Source organism: Ursus maritimus, unplaced genomic scaffold (assembly GCF_017311325.1).
Source record: "Ursus maritimus isolate PB19 unplaced genomic scaffold, ASM1731132v1 scaffold_10, whole genome shotgun sequence".
NCBI lineage: Eukaryota > Metazoa > Chordata > Mammalia > Carnivora > Ursidae > Ursus > Ursus maritimus.
Genome location: NW_024423344.1, coordinates 28,575,481 through 28,600,806, shown reverse-complemented (window position 1 = coordinate 28,600,806; position 25,326 = coordinate 28,575,481). Strand labels below are relative to the sequence as shown.

The window sequence follows — 25,326 nt, the reverse complement described above, 5'->3', positions numbered from 1 at the left end:
TATTAGTTTTCTCCCCAAAGGGACAAAAGGGGGAATTCTTTTGTTCTATATACCTTAGAGGTGTCTATTTCCTAGCACATAATAGTAAAGGTAAACAATTTACCTTTATTACATATATATAGTCACTAAATATGAGATACGGTTGTAATTACATGGAAAAAATCTTTTTTTTTTTTAGTATAAAAAGGTTTTGAGTGAAACGTAATTTGTTTTTTTATTAAAATATTTCATAACAAAGGGACGGCATGCCCTAAGATTATAAGTTAAATGAATGTTCTGCATCACTCCGACTAATTGCCATGTGACTTTTTTTGCCTTTAAAACGTAATAAAAGCAACCTGAACCTTCCTTCTTAGGCTCAACCTAATTTCCCAGCTTCTATTTTTTTAAGTATTCATTTTAAATTCCTTTATGCATGATTGTGAAATTACTATTTTTCCAGTTTTCCTAAAAAGAGCACAAATGCAGTTGAACTTCCTAATTATCTTATTAACTTAGCGGTCCGCTGGCATCGTAAAGTCGCAGAGCGTAAAGAATTCTGACAGTTTTATTGATCAGTTCCTTATGGCCATAATTAACTAATTCTGTTGGCTGTTGTGCTTTTTAAACATGGCAAAAACCAGCATTCCATGATTTCCTTCAGAAGCAATGATTCTGTTAATACTCAATATTAGAAAACATATTGTTTACATTTAATGTGAAATCCCCTTGCCATCATGTTCTTTTCTCTTCTACCCCTTGGCGAAGGAATGTGTATCCCCCCAGTGACATCATGTTCAGTTCACGCCCGTCCTCACCTCAAGTATCACTTGCTCCAAGAAGCCATCCCTCATCCCCCAAGCCCTAGGACCATCTCCTTCCTCAGGAGTTCTATGGCCCCCTTCCATTATCACCTCCCATCATCTTGGTAATATTGTACTGTCAAGACCAGGCAATGTGTTATTCATTCACCATTGTATTGTCATCTGGTGTCGTGACTGACACAAAGTGGCAGTTAATTAAAAATTCTCATTGTTAATCTTGGGTCTAAATACCAAACGCTTTTGGAACTATGGGCATCTTGGCATCAAAGCCCTCTGGCCTTGTCTATTTCTTGGAAGCCAGATTCCCATTCCTTTTGGTTTGGATTAAAAGCTTTTTGATGCAGGGGTCATAGTTTTAGTCTCTCTCTCTCTTTTTTTTTTAATCATACCCCAATCACACCGGTCTCGTGAGTCAATAGATGCTTATTTATTAATGGTAAGGTCATCAAAAAGAAGGTGTGAGCTCCTGTATCTCCACTGACTCCCCAAAAATGGGAGAGAATGGCCTCAAATCTCTGGAAATGAAATTCTTCCTTAATAGGAAGATGTTTTTAAATTTACTCTCATCAATAGCTTCTCTCCCCTCAGTTCTGTTTCCTAGCTGCTTGGTAACAGCAGGCCAAGATGTTATAACTTTATTTTTTCATTAATTTAACAGTATTAAATTCCTGTTGGTATCTGGGAGTGGACATGAAAGCCTCCCACTTCAGTCAGCTTAGAGTAGTGGTTCCCAAGCTGTGTGTGGGGGTCTCAGGGCACCATGATGACCCCCAAGGGCTACCATGAGATATTTTTAAATTTCAAAGAAAATTTAATTGTAATACTCAACATCTCTTGAACACCATACAGACTACAAGTTTGAAGTACTGGACAGTTTAAACATTAGGTTGCACTACATTCCTTTTGATAACATATTTTTGTGAAGCTTGGGTTTTCAGTAGTCACTGTGATAAAAAGCAAACACCACACACGAATTAATGTTGACTAGGAAGTGAGGTTGTTATCGTCCAATCTGATTTCAAGGCTTGACGTATATACAGTGCCCACGTGCTCACGACTAGTTATTTAAGAATGAAATATGATACTGTTTTTTCTTTTAAATTATATTTATTATTTTCTCAAAGGGCTCTTAAGTTGTTAGGACTTTAATACTTATTAAGTTGTTTGTACTTAACTACTGTTAGATATTCCTTTTGGCCTAGGGGTACCATGACAAAATTGTTCAGACATTAAGGATGAGACGAGGCCAGAAAGTTGGAGAATCTCTGTTCTCATGGGAGAGACAGACAATAAATGATCAGCTATGTTTAAGTTCTCTTCAGGGTGTAATGGTTGCACAGAAGAGAGGAATCTTCATCTGGAAAGTTCAGCAAAGTCTTTATAGAGGAGGTTGTACCTAAACTGGGTTTTGAGCACAAAAAAAGAGAAGTTGGAAATAGCCAGGTGAGAAAGAGCATTCCTGGTAGTAAGGACCTTGGCACATTTGGGGCACTGCAAGTAATACTGTCAGGTTAGACCAGGTCGTGCAAGGGAAGAGCATCAAAAGACATGACGGGAGAGAAGGAGGGTTCGGATCATGGAGAATCCTGGGAATTATGGAAGGCCTTTCATGTTAGCTGAAGAGTTTTGACTTTATCTGACATGTAAGGGGGGATCCCCTCACACATGTTAAGCAGAGTTGTGGAATGATCAGATTCGTGTTTTAGAAAAAAAAAAAACCACTGTGTCATGAAGTGGAGAATGGTTTGAAAGGAAGAGGAGAAATATAGGGATCCCAACTACCAGGCTGTTATAATGATACACTTGAGAAATGACAAAATTTATATTTGACAAATACTGTTAACCAAAGACCAAGACTTGCTTGGGGCGGCAGTACTGTGGGATAAGCCACAGACCCGGCCCCCTAGTTTGTCTTTTCTTCATTAGCTGTGGGTCTTGGGCAAATTGCTCAACTCGCCTGAGCCTGAGACTCCTTGGCTATAAAACAGGACAATTAATGAGATAAATATATACAGAATACACAATGCCTGATAATCACAGTGCCTGATACACAAAATAATTATTATCACCTTAACTTCGTGACTCTAAATGACTACATAATAGGTTAATAAATGACATCAATAATTTTATCTTTGGACATAGAGGTTATTTCTTTTTCCTCTGGAAGACGTTGTGTTCTTTGCCTTTGATTATTTTTAACAGACAAAAACGTGGATTTTTTACCTGTACATTCAAATGGAATTAATGAGAGTTTAAAATATTTTCCCCCACCTTCTTAGGCTTTATGACAATCTATCCTGTAGGGAAAAGAAATAAAACTAATCTTTTTGAAAAATATTTCCCTTCATTGCTTTTTAAAAAGACATATTTTCATTTTTCTGATCTTGACTGTAAAGACGCAGCTTTTAATGCTTAGACTAGAAAATGAGTGAAGAGGATTTGCAAGTGAGCACAATATTCTGTGAGGCTTTCAGGCTCCTCCCCTCCTGTCTTTCTTTCCAGGGAAGAAAGTAAGATTGAAATTCAAAAGACTAACATACTGATTAGCCACTGGTGGAACTGGATGGAAATCAGGAATGAGATCTCTCTGGGAAGAAGCTAGAAAGGAAGGCTATAAGGAGAGGGGCAGTGGTCATTGGATCTTCATTTACGTCTGAATAAACTGATGCTAATGGGTAAGAAGCAGTGAAAGGACACCTGAGTAGGGCAGAAGAGCACAGGAGGCCAGCTGGAAGAGAGCAGGTTGTAGGATGTGGTATATATTTGAGGCAAATGTTTGATGGAAGTCTCTGAATTGAGGCTGTTTAAATATTGTGTACGTTTTCCTTATTAGGAAGATATGTTCTTTCAACAGAATGTTAAATTTTGAGTCAAACAGGAAAGGGGATATAGGACACCCTGAGCATTTTGACGCCTTCCTTCTCCGAGAGATATATTTATTTACATGGTTGTAAGACAGTGCATTCAGCATTCAAAAAACTTTTTATTGAATCGTACGTACAGAAAAGTGCACAGATCATAAATGTAGAGTTGGTAAGTTTCCACAAGCTAAATGAACCCATGTCGTCACAAGGAAGAATTACCAGCACCCCATGAGCCCTCCCATGCCCCCTGCCATTCTCCACCAAGACCCACTCTCTTGGCTTCTAAAAGCATAGATTATTTTTGTCTGTTTCTGTGTTTATAAAATGAATCATTTTGTAAGCAGCCCTTCTCTGAATCCTTTCATTCAACATCACAGCTGGGAGACTCATCGATCTTGTGGCACGGCTGTAAATCACGCATTCTCCTTGCCCCGTAGTACCCCGTTGCACTGATACGCTGCCATCCGTTATCCCTGCTACTGTTGAATGAATGCTGCTGTGAACATTTTCTAGCCCAGGTCTTTTGGTGAACGCACATCACGTTTCTTTGGGGTATATACGTTTGTAGAAATTGAATTGCTAGGTCCTATGGTACCTGCATATGTTCAGCTCTGATAGACACCCAGCAGTTTTCTGGAGTGTTTGCAGCAACTCCTACTCTCCCACCAGCAGCGAATTAGAGAGTTCTGTTGTTCCACACCCTCCCCAGTGTTCGGCACTTTCCAAGTGTAGTTGCTGCTTTTGTTTTCATCGTATCTCTTCTGGCAGCTACAGCGGGACCGCATTGTGGTTTGTGTTTGCCTGAGGGCTGGTGAGGTCGGTCACCTTTCATCCGTTGTGGACCATCGGTATACCTTCTTCTTTACATTGCTAGTCTTTGCTCATTTTTCATTAGGTCAACTGGCACTTTTTTGTGCGGGCTCAGAGGGGTTCTCTATTCAGCTATTCGACTTATTTTTTTTAATTTAATGGATTTTGTGGATTTTTTTTAAGACTATAGATTAGGGGATTTCAGAAACGAAATGCCTTTTACAGAAAGGAAGTATTTATTTATTTCGTATGATGACTTTTTTGTATATTTCGTTATAGTCCTTGCCCTGTGTCACATGTGTCCTGAATGGTCCCATTTTAGAAGCAGTAATAACTGAGCTGTATAAATGCCAGCAACAATAATACAGTGTGGGCTTTTTGTTTTGTTTTCAGATGACAATTTATGAGGACTCTGTCGCAGCTCATCTTACAAAAATCCTCAATTCTGATGAACATGCAGTGGTCATATCGTCTGCCAAGTGAGTGATGGAGTTGAAGGCATGCATGAAATAGTTCTATGGTGAAAATGCTCGTTCCTACCATTTATGTCACTTTTTTGTGATTTTTTTTCCTCCCCAAAAGTCTGTGAAGTAGCTTACAGAATTAGATATACTAAACTTGCATTTTTTTCTAAATCACTTTAGCATCTTATTTGCAGTGGAGTATATATTTGGAGAGCTTTTTTTTGGATGCTTAATCTGAAACATTTTTATCAGAATGGTGTGATAAGTGTTTAGAGTTTAATTAATCTAAGCTCCTATTTAAAGAAGTATTCATAGGTTAACTAAATTGAATTTAAATTAAAAATTAATAAATTAAAATAAAGAAGCATTGATGATTCATTATACTATGGAAAACACATTTCACTATAGTTTATTATTTCCATAAACACTACTCTTTAGGAACTGTTTACATCAGGAAAGGGAAAATAGTGAAGAGATTTTTCAAAATGACATTTATCAGCATGTTTAAATTACATAATTATATTTTAATTCAAAGTTATCAGATTTTAGTTCAGTTGATTCTGTACATGGAGCCAGAGCTACTTGATTTTATTATCCCAACTGTTGCCTGCCTGGAATTTAGAATTTAGTTTTGAAACATCTATACTGATGTCCTGAGACCTAGAAAGTCAACAAGAGGAAAAGGTGAAATCTGCTGAAATTTTCAATGGATAAGCAAAGGTTAAAGCATGCTTTAGGATTCTGGCTTAGCCAGGAAATATTACTCTTATACAGAAAGAGGAGAACAAGAGAAGTAAAGAGAGAGTGAGGGATTAGAGAAGTGGTAGGGGCAAAATACACCAACTTTAGTATATTACATACTTACTTTGCGAAGAATCAAGGGAAGACATGATGAATCATTGTAAACAAATTTGCCTGTGACAGAGTGTAAATGTAGTGACAATTGCTTTTGATGCCATAAGCCCCAGGAATAGGAAACAGGGCTGAGCAATAGGAGGACTTGAACAGCTTAGGGCAGGGGAACACACTGGTTGCCCAGAGAGGTGGGCTGCAGACACCGTGTTGGATGCACAGTGCTGCCGTGGGTTTTCTGGTGCTGCTGTTTGGTTGGGTGTTTTCTGATAAATTATACTGCCTTATGGGGAAATGTAGAAATCTCCAGTTTGCCCCAGGCCTCAGCACTCCCTATTGCCTTCCTCATGTTGGGCCAAATTTATATACCAAAGTCATTCCTTAGGTAGTTCCTAAGTTACTCCTATGAAGAAGACATTTGCTTTTGTCACCCTTGTCCTATGAATCAAATGCTTTTTTTATAGGACATTTAGAAGATCTTGCTAGAAAAATGGAAAGCTGAAATGGAAACTTTTTAAAAGTATAACAACTTATAAAAGAATTATTCTTTGATGCAGTTAAGTAAATATTTTATCTGGCCACCTTTCATAGTTTGGATGTTAGTGAATCCTTACTATTGGCCTTCATGTGTTTGATTACTTCCTTCTATTTACATATTTTTAATTGAGATATAATTGACTTTTAACATTTTTTGTTAAATAAAATCTTACATAGAATTCCAATCTTTAAAAAATTAAAATTCTATTTTGTTGTCGTTAATAAATTGGACAGCATTAAATTATTAGTATTTATGAGAAAAATTAAGCTATAATTATAGATGACAGTTATAATTTTGTATTCGATGCAGTTTCTAGTTATTTCTGTATCTTATTTTGACTATTGAAGACAATTTCCTTATTGCCATGTAACTGAAATAAAATACAGAAAGAACTGGAAACTGCATCAAATATAGTCTAAGATTTGCACAAAAAATGTGAATTCTTAAAGTAGAAGCTAGCATATTGTCTCTAATATCGCTAATGATTATTTGAGCATGTAAAAAAATAATATCCTATATTTCTAAGTGAAATTTGAATCGAGTATTTGCAGAATCTTTGAAGTATTTCTGGAAAACAGCTTCAAAACCACTGGAGTAAATCGCAATATTGGACCAAGTAGAAGTAAATCTGAGGTCCTAGCTGGGATTCAACCGTTTGGTAGCTTTGTGGCCTGTGTCTGTTTAATCAAGTGTAAGAATGGAAAGCATGCCTGTCCTTTCTCCCTCATGGAACTGTTGGGAAAATTAAGTTGAGTAATGAAATAAATATAGAACTTATAAACTACAGAGTGCTATATTAAATTATGATATCATCATCTCATGTTTTAATCAATTACATTCAAATTTTTTGTTTGACCTTGGCCTGGCTCTTTGTCTAGGTTCCACTATTAGCTTTAGCTTTGAATTTCTCTCTGACCAGCTCATTTGCCTCGAAACAGATTCTGTGCTACCCCTGGTCCCCTCTTGTCACTCATCTGTGCTCCCAGGCTGCCCAGCTGTCCTGCCTTTATAACCCCAGATCAACATTTTAGGGGATTTGCCAGAAAGGGGTTCAAGAGAGAAGAAAGGACAAAATGTAGTAAATTCGTACCAGCAATACAGTGTTATTTTAAATTTAATTTTGTTATGAACATTTTCAAACATACATTGAAGTAGAGAGACTGGTATAATGGTTTCCCACCATACCCATCACATGGCTTCAGTATTTATCAAAATTTTGTCATCCATTCCCACTTTCTTTTGCTATAGTATCTCTAAGCAAATTCCAGACATCATTTTATTCTACTTTCAGTGTATCTACCTAATAATCTTATTAAAAAGTCTGATGAAATTAGTAACAATGCTCTAAGACTATCTGTATTACTCAATTCATATCCATTTTCCCTAATTATCTCAAAGTTTGTTTTAAACAGTTGATTTGTTCAAATCAAAATCCAAACAAGGTTCAGATATTGCATTTGGGTTCTATGTCCCTTTAAGACTTGTAAAGTCTATGATAGTCTCCCTGCTTAAAAAAATTTTTTTTTTGTTATGGAGGCATGATAACATGATAATTCCCAGTAGCTTAAGCTGTTTTAACTATTTTTAAAATGCTGAAAATACTGATGGAAAAGCTACATTCCATTAGCAGGTTACCTAATGTAGTTACGATGTGTTAACCAACATAATGTCAACATTTCTTTGATTTTGAAATCTTGTCAGTTTGGTAAGGTAACATGAGTTACCTTCTGAGAATCAGAAGCATTAGTTAGCAATTATAGGTGTCATTTATTAATAAAAATACAAAGCAAAGTTATTAAGTAAATGCAATTTGTTCTATAGAGAAAACTTAGAAAATGGGATCATTGGCCAGAAAAAATAAGATTGGAACTATGGCCGTAGAACCACAGAATTTCAGATTTGGTATCTAAGAGATAATTTAGGCACCCTCCCCCCTCATTGAATAGATGAGGTAAGATATGTAGTTGTTAGGATCTTTCCTCAGAGTACAGAGATAGCTAAGGGTTGTTATAGGTTATGCATTGATACTTGCAAATCATCTTTAATTTGTGATTGGAACTTTTTTTTACATCAGATGGAAAATGAATTTTTCAGATTCTCATAGACGACCCTGCATGCCAGTAGGTGCATCTGTTTGGGCACCATTGCCCTATTTTTCTTAGTGTAGTGTTTGCATATTTTACTGTTATTTGCCCCTATTAAAAAATACGTGGAAAACTGATAAATGAAGATACTGCCACTAGTGATAAAAAGTATAGACCTCATGAATACAATACGCTTGCGATGATAGTGGAAATCATCAAGCTTGCTAAATATGGACTTTTGTTTGCTTCAACTGCATATTTGTGCTCAAATTGGAAGGAAGAGAACAAAACTAAAGAAATAAAATGCTTGGAAATATCTTGTCAAAATTATGACTAACATTGATTTAAGATATAATTAGGGGTTAAAAATTTTTATAGCCCTATGGGAAAATCCACATTCCACTTCCATTTATTTGATTTTTGCACGTTTTCCAAATGTCTTTGTGCATTAAAATAGAAAACTGTATCAGTTGGGGAATGTCTTCCATGTTATCATATCAAATACATCTTAAAATTGTTTTTCTCCAATTTGCAAGTTCCCAGGTGGTATGACTTTGAAATCATGCTGTTTTTAAGTGTACACTTTATTTCAATTTTAAGAATTCTACATTCACTATTTAGGTATAATAAAAAGTTAGTTCATCTCTCCAGAGTTTAATATTTTATGTCTTCTGGAATCTGAAACTTATTGGAGCCTAAGGTAGACCATTTCTTCTGATCCTTCCCGCAACTTACATGGCAATTAGTCTCTAACACAGAGTCATACTCTCTTCTTCCAGCCTCCATCTGCCTGAGCAACATGGCACCTTTGTTGCCCCTTTCATTCCTACGCTGATGGACCAACAGGCTCTGTCCCTAAGAGTTAGTAAAATACCAGCAGAAGTAGCTATGATGATATTATGGCATATGCAATTTCCCAAATTTCTCAGGAGAAAATGATATCAAGACAGTGTTGTAATAATAGCAGGGAAAACCTCTATTTTAGAGTTACATAAAGAGGGAAGACGGTCAGTGTCTCCTCTCCTTAGATGTGAGACATCGTAGAGAAACTTTCAGTAAAGTGCATAGAAAAAATTTCATGACAGCCTGCCTTAATATTTCGAGAAGTTCCATAAAAGTAGTATCATAAACCAAGAAGACAAAACTTGAGGTCGAACCCATGGCTGCATCTCTAATTCTAAGCTAGAGCCTCTGGAGAAATGTGAATTTAAAAAGCCAACAAAGAGGTTGAAGGTTAGGAAATAATGACTTTTTGTCCAAGTAAAAACCTAGAAATGGTTGCCAAAAGAACAAAAATTTTTAGGAATAATTCATTTATTTTTTAGATGATAAATGTGCAGGTTTGGAGTGTGTGTGTGTGTGTGTGTGTGTGTGTACTGTATCTGTTGAATGGCTTGATGTCATAATACTTAAATATCTGGAAACATAATCATTATGACACTCACACACCAGAGAAAACTGTGAATTTAATAGAAAAAAATAATTGCTGGAACCTGGTTTTTTTTCCCCTTCAAATTTCTCAACCTGTATCCATAATAAAGAGAAATACTAGTATTTTAAAATCATCTTGATTTTGTTTTCAAAATCACTATTACCCCTTGCTACAAAAAGCTGGTCACATATCATTCTGGTGGGTTGTTTGTCATCCAACATCAGTCCCAAAGACTTTTGATAGATTTTAGTTAGTGTTAGGGTTTCAGATTATTTTTTCTTTTGATCTATTTCTATTGCAAAGCAACCAAATGTAATTGAAAGCAACAAACAAGTAAACCATATATTGTTGACACTACCAAGATCTAAATTTTGTAAAAGACTATCCTGGTACCTTAAGGATAAAAACAAATGGATTTACAGAGAATATAACTCAATTCAAGTGGCAGGTTGTTTTCACAATTCCTTTCCTCTTCAGGAACAATATATCTTTAAGATACCCGGATCATGAATAGTAGTGTGACAGTGACAACATTAAGTGACAAATTTATCCTTTTTTTTTTTAACATTGCAAGTTCTGTTATGAAAATATGTAAGGTGCTGGAGATACCGGTTATTTTTTTTAGTGATATCTTATATGGTTTTATTTTTTTTTTAATTTTTTTAAATAATAATTTATTATGTTATGTTAGTCTTATATGGTTTTTAAATTTTTTAAATTTTTTGTTATGAGCACTGGGTGTTATACACAACTAATAAATCGTTGAAGACTACATCAGAAACGAATGATGTGCTATATGTCAGCTAACTGAACATAATGCTTATTTTTTTAATGAGATCTACAAATACTCTTCTCAAGAATTTAAATATTTGGGGAAGACTTGTTATGACCTTCAAACGACGATCAGTTAAATTACACAGAGCAAAGTTTATTCATGTGTATTTCCATTTATCACTCCGAATGTCTTGAACTTGCTAGTACGTGTTACACAGCACATAGAAGTATGGCTTTTATATACAAATCGTCCCTGTGCTTTGACAGTTTATCTAATTGTGCTTGTTTTTAAATGTGTTTGTAAATCAAACCAAATCAGCCTACGGGGTTTACTGAATTGCACAATGTCTTTTCCTCAAAGGATACTATGTGAAACTGTAAAGGACTTTGTTGCCAAAGTAGAGAAGGCCTATGAGAAAACGTTGGAAAACGCCGTCGCAGCCGACGCCGTGGCCAGTAAAGTAAGCGGGTCACCTTCAGGACATGCAAGTTTTTTTACTGACAATGTTAACATTGCACTGTGTTTCACAGCTACGTTGATTAAATGACTTTCTTAACAAAACATCTTAAATCAAGAGAAAAACTACTTTTGAATCAGATGTGAGGTATTAAAATATATTCTATTTTACGGTTACCCTTGAATATGTAGGAAAACTGCATTGCTGAAGACCATCCGACATCTTGAATTTTATAATTCAACTCCCTTTTCCCACAATTGACATCTCCATGGAGAAATGCTCAGCGGTGGGGTCACATGGCGGAAAATGCTGGGTGGCTGGTGTTCCAGCGGGGAGAGGAATGGCTTTCCATTTCCAGGCAAACCGGTCATCAAGCTCCTGCCTCGCTGTGGTTCTTGGGGTTCTCCAGACGTTATGATCCTTGGCCCCTTTCAGGGTTCTCTTTCTTGCTTTGCCTTTTTCTTTATAGATCCCCCCCCTGCCCCTTTATGAGCTTTCTGAGGCTAAAGTAAGAACCTTAAAAGCTACTCTCTTTGCTTTCGTTGGTTCATGACCGGGCATTCTTACAAAAGGTTTGGCTTTCTTGGGCTTGCAAAGGAAGGCTCTCCTCCAGATTTATGCTGTAAATTGTGTTTTAATTGAGTGAAAGGAAAAGGAAATAGAAATAAACATACATTTGATGTTTTCAGCCCCCTTTTTCTTCTTTCTCTACTCTGTGGAGAGCTTCGGAAAACAGAAGACCTCTCTAGCCATATTTTTTTCTCTTAACGATTTCTGCTGTAGCCTTGTCTTAGCATGATATCAAAGACAAATAAATGGAGGAGGAAAGGAAGGGAATCTGTGTGGTGATAAAAGGTGTATTAGGGCAGTCGTAGCAACAGCTTCAGCGCTCCATGTTTCTTTACCCTTAGTCATTTGAGCGGAGCAGACAGAAACAAGGGTGGAGTGCATGTTTTTCTTCCTGCATCTTCTTTTTCTTCTTTATCCTTGTGCATTGTCCTTTTTGCTCTTTTTTTGAGCCAGTAATCCCATAGGCACCGTTCACCCCTTTCACAACCAAAGCTTTGAAGGAGAGCTTACCAAGACTCAGCCAGACCTGCAGTTTATGATGCTCAAAACGGTACCATACGTCGATTACTTTAAAAAAAGCTTACGCAATGTTTTGTGTAAGTTTTGCGTAAGTTTTTTTGTGGAATGTGTCACTTTGAAGTGAAGTGTTTGTTCTTTTCTTTTAAGGAAAAATACCTATATAAAGATGATAGAGATTTTCTTTTAAGGAAAAATAATTATAGAAAGATGGTAGAGTTGGAATATTCTGGAAGTACACATAAAAATTTACGTAATTGTGCTTTTTTAAAAATGATAAATTATTTAGTCTATAAGCTATCTAAAGTATAATTTATAATGGATAGCCAGTTAATTGGTAAATATTAATATAGGCATCTTTCCTCTAAAATCAGAAGTGATTCGCTCATATTGTCCTTTTCCATTTCCACCCAATGGAGATTCATTGCTGTATTTTTGTTTTCTTAGTGTTCGGTCCTAAATGAAAAGCTTGAACAACTACTTCAAGCTTTGCACGCAGATTCCCAGGCTGCCCCCGTTCTCCCAGGCATCCGCTCTCTCATTGTAGAAGAAGATACCGTGGAATCTTCCAGTGAAGAATCCTTGTGTGAAAGCAAGGAACAGCTCACGGATGACCCTGCAAAACCTCCCTCCCAGAAAGCTGTCAAACCAAAGGAAATAATGTTGCGGGCAAACAGTTTAAAGAAAGCAGTGAGACAAGTCATTGAAGAAGCCGGCAAAGGTACACATGAACAGAATTAGCTTTTGAAGAAAGTAGCCGCATCCCTATCTTGTAAACACAGTGGAATTTTCATATTGGTCAGACTGTACATATATGAAAAATTTTCAGGCAGGGCAGAAGATAAGGCCAGTAGAACGAAATTTATACCAAGTCCTATTTATTGTTTTAGTAGGATCCGCATATGATATTAATGTGAGGATCACCATATTAATGATACATAAAATAACATCTCAAAGGTAAAAATACACTGGAAACATTGAAAATTACTTTAAGTAACAATTCTAAAATTTTAAATATCTTTTACCTAATTGGAATCTGTTGAGTTCTTAAAGAAAATCAAACCTGTAAACTACTTCGAAAATACTTTCTTAAATTCATTTCTTAAATGTTTATGTTGCATTTTAAAGAGTCTATAAAGGTTCTGCCTATATTTTAATTTTTTGTATAAATATAATGTATATACTTCTCTTAGAATTTTAGCAGTGGACTAAAGTTAACTTTAATATAAAAAATTAATATTTGAAAACACTTTACAGGTTGTAACTTGTAGTTGGACTTGGAGATCATTCTCGAATTCTTTTTTCCTTCTGATAAAAATATAATTTTTATAATTTTAATATTTAGTTTTATAATCTCTAATACTTATAGACATCACCCCCAAACTTATTACCAGCTAGTGTTTATTTGTGAATATGGAGTTTTTTGCTTTATGTTTCATTTTCCTTTTTAAGCATATATTAATATTTATGGATTTTATTTTTACTTGTCCGAACATGTTTCTCTGCTTACTACCTAAAGTTATGGATGACCAGAGTGTTCATCCCTGTGAACCAGTTAACCAATCATTCGATAATGATAGCACAGAAACAGATGAATCTAAGGAGGAATCTAAAGATGATGATGCAAAAGAGTCATTAACTGGTAAGAAAGCTATAATTATTCTGGAATTAAATAGATTACCAGTCTGCTTTTCGTTTTCAAAAGACTTCTCAGTTTGAAATAAACTTTGCATTTTTATTTTTAACAAGGCTTTTCAGAAGTTAAAACTTAGCTCTTCATGAATACTAAAATAATAACGATAACATTTAGATGATTGTCAAGTACTCCACATCCCTTGTTATCGTATCGTCTGGAGATTATCATAACAAACTAAGGCTTATGGAACCAAACATGGCTAAATACCTTAATTTTCCTGAGGAAAAAGGAAAGAAACACCTAAATCAGCAGATTTTAACCTGCTTTTAGGCCAGAAATGCCTTTGAGAATCATGTGAAAACTGCATGTCACACGTGCACAAAGTTTGCCATTTACATAATTGAGCAGTCCCCTGAATTCCGTTGATCAGCCTGGACAGTTTGCTAACTCTTACTGCTGAATTAATCTTCAGAATCACTGGACATCTAATTACAGCCCTGTCTCTACTGAAATTATGTTTGCTGGGAAATTAATATGTAGTCACTTGAAGAATATTAATTATTCCTCTACCTTTTAAGTTTGAAGATGAATTTATACTTTTAATATTTCAGATTGTATAAGGGAATAATTATTTACTAGAATAAAGCAAAGCAGAAATTAAAGTATTAATGAAGCTGAGAAGACAATATGAAAATAATTCCATGATACTAATGAAAAGTCAACACTATTAAATCAGAACTGTAATTGTTCAGTTTTTGCTTTACTTTCATTACATATACGCTTGGGCGGATTGCTTAATTTCTGGGCAGTTTCCTCATTTGTAACATGGAGAATACAACCAATGCATACATAGTCTACACCCTTAGTCCTTTCAGACTTGATGTACCTATTCCAGCACACAACTCAACTCTATAACCTTACACCCTGTAGACCTTAAAGGTCCCTGTTGCAGCATATAATCCAATGCGGGCATATTTTGTATGGCCATTGAGCCTTTGGACCTCTCACTTTCTTTTTTTAGTTCGTTTTAAATATTTCATGTTTTTAAGTAATCTCTGCATCCAGCATGGAGCTGGAACTCACAAACCCAGGGTGAAGCGTCCCAAGCTCTGCGGACTGAACCAGCCAGGCACCCGCCCCTCACTCCCTGGCACTACATCGAAGTCTTAAGATCAGCTTTTAATTGTTAGGAAGTTTTTCTTTATACTCAGCTTTATATTTTCTTCCTTAAATTTCTACCCACGAGCACACTCATTAATAAAGTTTTCTGTAGGATAATGTTAACAGTAGCATTGGTGTGGATGACATTTGTGTGATGCTTTATGGGTCGCTTCAAAGCAAGTTCATATGTTTCTTCACGGTATTGCAGATAACTCCACCAGGTGGCAGCCCCTAAATCGTGCTGAAAACAGCTTCCGTGGCATCATGTCCTCTTCCCGCACCTTCTGTCTTCTTTTCCACATTATCTCCTAAATTCCTTTACCAATTTGTAACTTGATTTCAAACGTTTTAGTTTTTCTGGTTGCACTCAACTGGTCAATATGATGCCCTATTTCGAGCTCAGTCCTCCTGATATTTCTGTAGTATAACACACACTGATAGCCAGACACTACTCGTTCTGGACATTTTTTTATTTTATAAGGACAACGCAGGATTTCTTCTTGGCATGAAGTATTATTTTGTGATACTCTGTAAACCTGGTCCCCTCCTGTTTTGTGCAAGTGATTTTTTAAACCTAATTAGAGTGATACATGCTCATCCCTATGAACTTTCATCTTTTTGATTTGGATCTCTCATTGCATCCTCTCAAAATCCTTTGAAGCTTGATTGTATCACCTCAAATTTACTTCATCTAGAGTTTAATAAGCAGGACTTGTATGTCTTCATCCGTTAATAAAGCTGACTTAAGTAGGGCTGACAGTGGCATTCTGACAGTATGCTGCTTGATCATTTCCCTTAAGATAAGGAATGCTTTCTTTGGAGGATTGGTTTTCCAGCACTCACTGCTAATGGTTTTCCAACCAGCTGCCATCCCATCTTACTATAGTCTCATGAACCAAACATTTCCATTGTATTCTGCAAAGAAAACTAAAAAATAAAGGTATGCAGCTATAGATATTGATATTGAAATAGATATAAACTTACACATATTGCAACATTTTTTACCTTAATGTTGCAATATTTGATCTTATTTCCTAGCTAGTAATCCGATTTAGTGGGAATCAGTAGTAATAGAAGTATTTCTGTATTAAATAATCGTTACTTTTTGAAGAGCATTCATTACATTATTAAATTATGCAATAATTCATATGCCTGAGATGTACAACACAGTGTATTAATATGATCAATGAGACGTTATGTTTAAGAACCACCATGAAACATTAATTTAGTTACCTGCAGTGTTACATCAATCTTAGTCACTAGGACGCTCTCTGGTTTTTATCAGAGATGAATATCAAAAGGTTGCTTTTATTAGAAATTAGCTCCAGGTCTCACATCTGTCAAGAAAAAAAAAAAGTGGCTGTCTGCTACTTTTCTTTAGTGCAACTGGACTGTTTTTGAAGAAAGAGAAGGGAATGTAAGATTAATATGGTTAGTTTGTAATTAGTCTTAGGGAGAGTAAAGATAATTAAATTTTCGAGTATTTTTAAATTGAGTTTGAGGAATAATGTTTTTTTTAAACACCTGCCAATAGCTCCTAAATTAGTTAAAGATACTATTTGCTGTCTATTAAATTGCCCTAGTTTAGACAGATTTAAATCTCTTTTTTTGTTGACTTTGAGAGTAATTCTGTTTTGGAATAATTTTTTTAATGTATTGAACATTTAAAAGAATATGATAGATCTGTTTTGTGCACATTTTTGTTTTGAATATATAGTTAATTGAGATGTACAGGAAATGTATATTGGTTTCATTTGGGAAAAAAAAAACCATTTTTCCTTTCATGTGTGGCAGACAATGTTAACTCATGTTTCACATATTAGCTCTGGGAATTCCATTAATTAAATTTGATCATTCACTCAACATTTATGACAAAAAGATTACACTGGTAGTAAACATGATAACACATATGTACCGTTTTCAAAAGTCATCAGGCTTCAAAATTTCTTTTTGTCTTTAAATATGGGTTGGCCACATCCAAATTATGAGTATTACTGACCTGTAATTATGGAAGGCCTGTATTTTCTACTAATCTCCTTCGGTTTGAAATGAGCTATCAGGACCTCTACCAGTGGCCGAATCCCTCCATACGATAAATCTCAAAGAAGTGAAACGATGGTAAAAGAACAGGTAAACACAATGTAGTATTTTCAGTTCTGCTAGTTGATTTAAATATGCATTAAATTATTTTACGTCCTGAATTTATCAGGGCTTGCTTATTTTTATAACTTTATCATTACCTCTTTTTATAATCGGTACTTTGGGCCAACAGTTAAAACTGCACCTGCACCTCGGTCTCCAGATGGCCGGGCAAATCGTTCCCAGACGGACTCTGGCTCCGGTCCAGCTGTGGCAGCCAGCAAAGAAAACCTCCCTGTGCTCAACACTAGAATAATCTGCCCAGGTAGTATATATTCTGAAACATGGAGTATTTTTAAGTATGTCTGTGAAAATGTATTAAGTACTCATTTCCATGCACTATAGAAATATGTTCTTAGAGATAAATGTCACATTGGGAATATGTTCTTGTCACTCTTACCAACCAGACTCCAGATCCTTGGACTTCTGTGTGTGTGTGTGTGTGTGTGTGTGTGTGTAAGAATTGCTTATGAAGTACTAAAATACATGTTTAGGGGCCCTGCCCTGAGAAATTTTAATTGAGTTGTACTAGAATACAGCCCAGGAATCTGCATTTATTAAGCACCCAGGGTAAATCTGATCGTACATTCTACTACCTGTTAAGTATCTCCACGGCTGTCCTCTTAGTGGTAAGCCATGAGTCTCTCCGTCATTTTTAGACTAGTATGTTGCTTCCTTTTGGAACATCAGAGGCATCTATTCCAGCTCTGATGAGATGGATTGACCTTGGGTTTGGGTTACTACTCTTGGAAAGCAAAGAATATGTGCAGCAGGGGAGGAAAAAATGTAGATGCCTCTGATCTGTTTGACTTAGTGAAAACTCTCTAGATTTATTCCAGAGTCGTTTGGATCCCAAATCAATCTGAAAATCAGTCTGTCTTACAAGCTCTTTATAAAGGTGAATCACAATTCAGTAATAATAATAATAGTTGGAGACTATTATCACACTTTCGATAGTGGATGGAACAACAAGGAAATAGTAGGTTTGAAAAACATATAAAACAAGCAGACCTAACAGGCGTCTACAGAACACTCCACCTAACACTCCACAGCAGAATATACATTCTTGTCTAAAGCACATGCAACGTTTTCCAGGATAGATCATATATTACGCCATAAAACAATTCTCAGTGAATTTAAAAGGATTGAAATTATACAAAGGATGATCTCTGACCACAGTGGAATGAATTTGGAAATCCATAACAGAAGGATATTTTGGAAATGTAAAAATATGTGGAAATATGTGGGTCAAAGAAAAAAAAATCACAAGGGAAAAATTTAAATCCTTTGATACGAATGAGAACAAAAATACACCACACCAGAACTTCTCGATGCAGCTAAAGAAGTGCTTAGAGTGAAATTTATAGCTGGAAATGCCTATATTAAAAAGGTAGAAAGATCTCAAAACCTAACTCTCCACCTTAATAAACTGGAAAAAGAAGAGCAAACAAACCCAAAGCAATCAGCAGGAAGGAAATAATACGGATTGGTGTGGAAATAAATGACATAGAGAATAGAAGTCAATACTGAAAATCAATGAAACCAAAGTTGATTCTGTGAAGTTTAACAAACTGACAAGCCTTTGCTACAGTGACCAAGGAAATAGAAGAGAAGATTTGAATTACTGAAATCAGGAATGATAGAGGAGAGACATCACTAACAACCTTACAGAAATAGAAAGGATCATAAGGGAAAGCTATTACACGCCAGCAAATGAGATAACTTCAGTGAAGTGGACCAACTCCTGGAGACGTGCTAACTACCGAAACTGATTCAAGAATAGGAAATCCAGCTAGACCTACAACAAAACTTCCTACAAAGAACAGGCCAGCATGCATAAAGTTTCAGTTAAGGAAGGTAAATAAGTTCTAGAGATCTGCTGTGTCCAACATTGTACCTGTAGTTAAAAATACTGCCTTGTACACTTAAAAATTTGTTAAGAGGATAGATCTCATGTTAAGTGTTCTTAAGTGTTCACAGTAAAATAAAGTAAAAAGTAAAAACAAAACAAAAGGAAACAAAACAAAACAACAAAAAAATCTATCCCTAAGTCCTGGGCTCACCTGACTAAGTTATTTTCCTTTTCTCATGGTTGGGTGGTAAGCCTTCATCATTGGTCTACCTCCTAATGATCTTCAAATGAATTCATTTTACATTTTGCTCAGCTTTTGTATTTGCCCTCATAGTGAGGAGGGTAGTTGGTCTGATCAACTGATAATCTGCCATCATCAAAATGGTACATTTACTTTTAGTTTTTGCAAATTCTGGGTTGTTGTGGCTTCCCATAAATTGTTGTTCTCTCGGGGTGCCTGGGTACGTCATTCGGTTAGGTGTCCGACTCTCAATTTCAGCTTAGGTCATGATCTCAGTGTTGTGAGATTGAGCCCTGCATTGGCCTCCACACCCAGCATGGGCTCTCTCTTCTCTCCTTCTCCCTCTGCTCCTCCCCACTGTGCACACGCTCTCCCTCTAAAAACGAACAAGCAAACAAAAACTATAAAAAAACAAAAACTATTTTCTCTCATAAATCAAAAAGAACAAATGAATGGAGGAAGGAAGGAAGGAAGGAAGGAAGGAAGGAAGGAAGGAAGGAAGAAGGAAGGAAGAAGACAATCCATAGGACAGGAGAAAATAGTTGTAAATGGCATACCTGATAAGGGACTAGTATTCAGAATGTATAAAGAACTCTTAAAATTCAACAATGAAAAGACAAATACCTCAATTTAAAAATTGGCAAAGGATCTGAGTAGACACTTTTACAAAGAGATACACAAATGGCCAAGATGCATACGAAAAGGTTTTCACCATTATTAGTCATCAGGGTAATGCAAATCAAAACTACAATGAGATGCCACTTTACCTTCCTGGGATGGCTGTGATCAAAAAGGACGGGTAATAACAACTATTGGCAAGGACTTGGAAAAATTGGAACTTTCATACATTGCTGGTTAGAATATGAAATGGTACAGCCATTTGGAAAAACAGTTTGGCAGTTCCTCAAAGAATTAAACACAGAGTTAGCGTATCACCCGGAAACCAACTCCTAGTTATACACCCACGAGAATTAAAAATATATGTCTACACAATAACTTGCCTGTGACTGTTTATAGCAACATTAGTCATAATAGCCAAATAGAAGAAACAACCCAAGTAATCATCAGTTGATGAATGGAGAAACAAAATGTGAATATCCATACAGTGGACTATTATTCAGCTTTTAAAAAGAACAAAGCCCTGATAAATGCCACAACATAATTACCTCCTAACATGTTATGCCAAGTGAAGGAAGCTTGACACAAAAAGCCACACATGAAGTGATTACATTTATACGAAATGTCCAGAATAGTCAAATCCATACGGAAAGAAAGAAGGTTAGTGGCTTAACTGACTGAGCCACCCAGGTGCCCCTCTGTTAATATTTTAAATTGAGTATTATTATCTATGCTTTGAGAGTATGGAAGTGCTAACTCTATGACGTTCTTGGTAATTCAGGCTTTATTGTAAATTCGTTGCGGACTACCACCTTATTTGCCACAACAAAGGAAGTAATATTTATTTGCTGAAGTTACAGAATCACTAGAATGGTAAATGGGAAACTGTCACAGAGACCCTTATTTGGGTCTTCACCTGCTGCATTGTTATGATGTATAGATCCTAAGAAGGCTCAAAAATCTTGTAAATACCAATGTCATAGTTCTTAGTTTCCACTAATGAGAAGAGCGGACACTGAAAACCATGCTTTGGGGGCAAGGTGCCTGAGATTCAGCCTGAAAACAATGCAAGGGCTCTTTCCTCTGTCTTTTTTCTTAGCATGTGATCCAATATGTATTTATTTTTCTGGGCAGGTTTAAGAGCAGGACTAGCTGCCTCAATTGCTGGGAGTTCTATAATCAACAAAATGTTACTAGCAAATATTGATCCTTTTGGTGCAACGCCATTTATCGACCCAGATCCAGATTCAGTGTAAGAAAATACTTTTGTAAATGTCTTGTTTTGGCTTTTCTTGTTTCTACGTTATACTAATGATAACGTTGTCAATGCATTACAAGAAATTTGGCTCCCCATACAGAAAGGGTCATCAGAAAATTCCAAAAGTTGGTAATGATGAGTACATTGGTGCATTCGAAACACAGTGGTTTTCATGATCTGTTCCTGAGGTAGGTTCTGTCCGGCCCGTTGTCTCTGATAACAGCCCTATGGCAAAACGAGGCACAGCTGTGTTCACTTTCCCCTAGAATACTGTATTCATCAGCACCTTTACAACCATATTTTTGCTATTTCTTTTTTCCTCCTTTCTCCTTAGTCTTGCCAAATCTCTCATCTTTCCCCATCCAGCTTCTAGGTTTATTTATTTCAGGAAGCTTCTGGCCTACATTGATCTCTTCCCTTCTTAAAACTACAATTTTTTTTGGCACTTCAATATGAACTTTTACTTCCATATTTAATTTTGATTTCGTTATAGCTCATTTCTTTAATGATACTCCTCAAAGACCATACCTTCCTTAAACTTCCTTGTACTTTCCAAAACACCCAGAAGAGTGGACTGGACCTAGTCATTTGACTGCTCAGTAAATATTTGTCCATTGATAAGAGTACAGTACACCTGACTGCAAGGCCCTCCCGCTTCTGTGTTTGGTGAGGGGCTTACGTAGGAAGCAGAACTAAGGTTTTATTACAATTAATAGAAAAGCCTGACCATGACTCTGTCTCTTCTTTGCCTTGCTCACTATCCCTTTATATCACATGTACCAAAAATGACATATATGTACTGGACTTGTGCATGTGGCAGTTCTACTCACATCTATAAGGCATGGAAGCTTAAATGCTTTTAAGTGCTATTTTGTGTGCAAATGGTTATTGTTGTTATGAATCTGAAGTTGACTTTTATATGCTTTTCCTTATTATCACAGAGACGGATATTCAGAAAAATGTGTCATGAACAATTACTTTGGGATTGGATTAGATGCAAAAATTTCATTAGAATTTAATAATAAGAGAGAGGAACACCCTGAAAAATGCAGGTAATTTTGGTAATAGTAATAATGTTATTACATAAAGGTAATTTCACTTTAATTTCATTTATTAGCTCTTCTGCTCACTCTGCCTTGAAAGAGTAAATCAATAATAGCTATTGAACTGTCTGCCAATATTTATTTCAGGAGCCGAACTAAAAACTTGATGTGGTATGGAGTCCTTGGAACCCGGGAGTTACTACAGAGGTCGTATAAGAATTTAGAACAGAGGGTTCAACTTGAAGTAAGTTCATCTTGAAGTAAAGATAGCTCAGATTATCTTACCTGGAAAAATAATGACATTTGCGGAGCTAATTTGGCCTCAGTGCCCCTCCAGGCGTTTAAACACTCAGTGGGGGTGATGATAACTTTATACTAACGGAGGTATAGACGCCGGATGTGAATGACACACCTAAGTATCATTATCATTAGCTCCTGAAATGTAGATGGGTCTGCGGAGTCCTGGTGCCCCGTGAGAAGGTGGAGCAATGGGAGGGCATTTCTGGGAAAGCATCTCTGACGAATTCTCCCAGATTTTCTCATTTAAGTTTACAAGTGCTGACCCAGTTCTATAATGCCTGTCATTTCACAAATCCCTCAAAAAACATTCAGAGTAAATCAGCCCTTTTAATTTAAATGTATATTTGTTCCAATTATTTCTAACAAGAGTAAAATAAAAAGAGATTTTGAGCATTTAAATTTTTTAGTGGTTTTTCCTAATTTAAAGCGGAAATTAAGGACAGCAAAAGTTACCTCATCTCCTTCACTAACAGGAAAAAGAAGATTGGGGACATGGCTCTGAAAAGTCTACCAACTTCTGTGAATTTTATTTTCTTTCACCCTTGGTCCAGGATGCACAGTTTATGCTGATAGACATGTCTTTCCTACCTAGATATCTTATAATGACCAGATATTTTTAATGAAGGTATAGCCTATGGACAGAAAAGTGTGCAAATCTTAAGTCTATAGCTCATTACATTAAACAGAGCATTATTATTTTAGGTGTTATCTTAACACCGGAATGTGGACTACAGAAGTGCCTGGCTCCTTCATTATCAACTAAATGTCCTAGTAAAGATGAACTCACTATACCTTCCAGTAGAGCACAACCACACGATCACCTGGTTTGCTTTATGGTCGCTGTGAAATTAAGATGGATGTTACTGGCAATTTTTCCATTTCCTTTAAGTTAGTTATAGGATTTAAACAGCTTGTTCTAAAGCACACAAGGATACCTGTTCAATTTATTGGATTCAGAAAAAGTTTCTTATTCTACTCAATACTTAATGTTTGTTCATTTTAACCAATACACATTGAGCACTAGCTGTGTGCCAGGAATGGCCCTAGGTGCTGAAATAGAGTATAGACCTTTGAATGTATTTTTATGAAAAAGAAAAGAATATGTAAAAAACGCACAAAGGAGTACAATCAAGTATAAAATATTCTCAGCTATTTAAAATGGTTGAAAAATGGATTGAAACTGGATTTTCATTTGTTCTAAAGATTGGCGATCATTTTGATCGGGCATTAAAATGCAAGTTTTATAAAGTTATGTTAATTACTTTTTATTGTAAGAGTTAAGGAAACTATAGCATCTATTGTAAGTATGACATCTGCAAGCTCTTCTCTTTTAAAATGAAGGATTACACCTTCTATTCAGTAAGAATTTACTTACGCGTCATGTATAATTACTCACCAGCCAGAGGATACTTTTTCCCTTTTTAAGTGGTAATTTTAATTTTCATTTAAGTGATTGATTAGAAGACACAGAATATAAGATAATTCCCAACATACGTGGTTTTTCTTTCCTTGGTTTTGGTTCTGACTACTTGAGAGCCTCAGCTTTGAGTTTGGCCAGCCACCAGTTAGTTACAGAGCAGGAGGACGGTACCAGCAGTTGAGAGAGGGGCTAGATAAGGTGGTCAGGACCCAGAAGCCCTCACTGAACCTGCTTTCAAAAGGACACTCAACATAAGCACAAAGGTGACCATAATGTAAGTGAGAATATCGTAAGTGATCTGAAAAAAAAAACTTCAGAAAAGTACTCTCTGATTTTGACAGAAAGAAGAGGTAGAACATTATTTTAAGTTGGTTTTCTAGAACAACTTCTGCCATAGGAATATACACTTTAAATTTTTTTAATTAAAAAAAAAGATAAAGGTAGTGAGTAGGAATACATTTACAGGAGAAGCAAACATTACCAATACACTTCCCTCCATCGTCCTTTGTCTTTGGTATTCCAGTGGCTTCCCAACAAGCAGTTCTGCTCTTTTTATCTAACCTTTAAGCTTTTTACTTTACAGTGCGATGGGCAGTATATTCCTCTCCCCAGTCTTCAAGGAATAGCAGTGTTGAACATTCCCAGCTATGCGGGAGGCACTAACTTTTGGGGTGGAACTAAAGAGGATGATGTAAGTATTTTCTTGCGCCTTGCAGATGCTAGGGACTACCCACATTCCTTGGCCTGGGGCCCCTTCCTCCATCTCCAGAGCCAACAAAAGCAGCCTGAATCTCACATTGCATCATTCTGATCTCACCCACTGCCCTTCTCTTCCACTTTCGATGACTTTTGTGGTTACACTGGGCCCATTCCATCATCCAGGATAGTCTCTCCTCCTCAAGGTCCTTCCTGTAATCACACCTGCAAAATCTGTTTGCCATGTAAAGTAACATTCACAGCCTCAGGAGATTAGAACATGGACATTTTGGGGGTGGGAAGGTGGACATTATCCTGCTTACCAAAATACTTTTGTACTTTTTAACTTTCTAAATTTATGTGTCTCTTATTATTTTATTTTTAGAAATGTTAAGAGGGCTCATTTGGCCTTTGAAATTTAGGGCTACGTTTAGACAGGAAAGTCTAAAAAAGAAAAAATACAACCTAGCAAATGTAATAAATGTAATAAATGTTTTAAAAATAATAAAATGAAAGAAGAAACAATTATTAAGATATACATAACAATAAAAAAGGGATTATCATAGTCTTTGAAGAATCACATGTATGGAATGATAGCCCCTTTTATTTGAGGCTTATAATATGAGAGTTCCCACTGACCCATTTTTTCAGGTCTTGAATGAGCTGACGGGAATCAATGTATAAAATAAATGGGAATATATTCGTAATTTTCGTTCTATGACTATATCCCCATCTTACTGAACTATAAAACTTGTATTAGCTGTTAATTTTTTGTCAGCCTATAACTACTCTTAATA

At 36.1% G+C, this 25,326-nt stretch overlaps 1 protein-coding gene across 2 annotated transcripts in view; it reads left to right on the top strand.

Annotated features, from left to right (window-relative positions):
* DGKH (diacylglycerol kinase eta) overlaps positions 1 to 25,326 on the top strand; it is a 148,768-nt gene that overhangs the window by 105,982 nt on the left and 17,460 nt on the right. For both annotated transcript variants that reach the window (XM_040623164.1, XM_040623167.1), the window contains exons 13-21: positions 4,871 to 4,956; positions 10,983 to 11,082; positions 12,613 to 12,886; positions 13,685 to 13,807; positions 17,235 to 17,366; positions 20,947 to 21,064; positions 22,012 to 22,122; positions 22,261 to 22,357; positions 24,417 to 24,524. In XM_040623164.1, the coding sequence (XP_040479098.1) occupies positions 4,871 to 4,956; positions 10,983 to 11,082; positions 12,613 to 12,886; positions 13,685 to 13,807; positions 17,235 to 17,366; positions 20,947 to 21,064; positions 22,012 to 22,122; positions 22,261 to 22,357; positions 24,417 to 24,524 (1,149 nt within the window). The remainder of the gene's footprint in view (positions 1 to 4,870; positions 4,957 to 10,982; positions 11,083 to 12,612; positions 12,887 to 13,684; positions 13,808 to 17,234; positions 17,367 to 20,946; positions 21,065 to 22,011; positions 22,123 to 22,260; positions 22,358 to 24,416; positions 24,525 to 25,326) is intronic.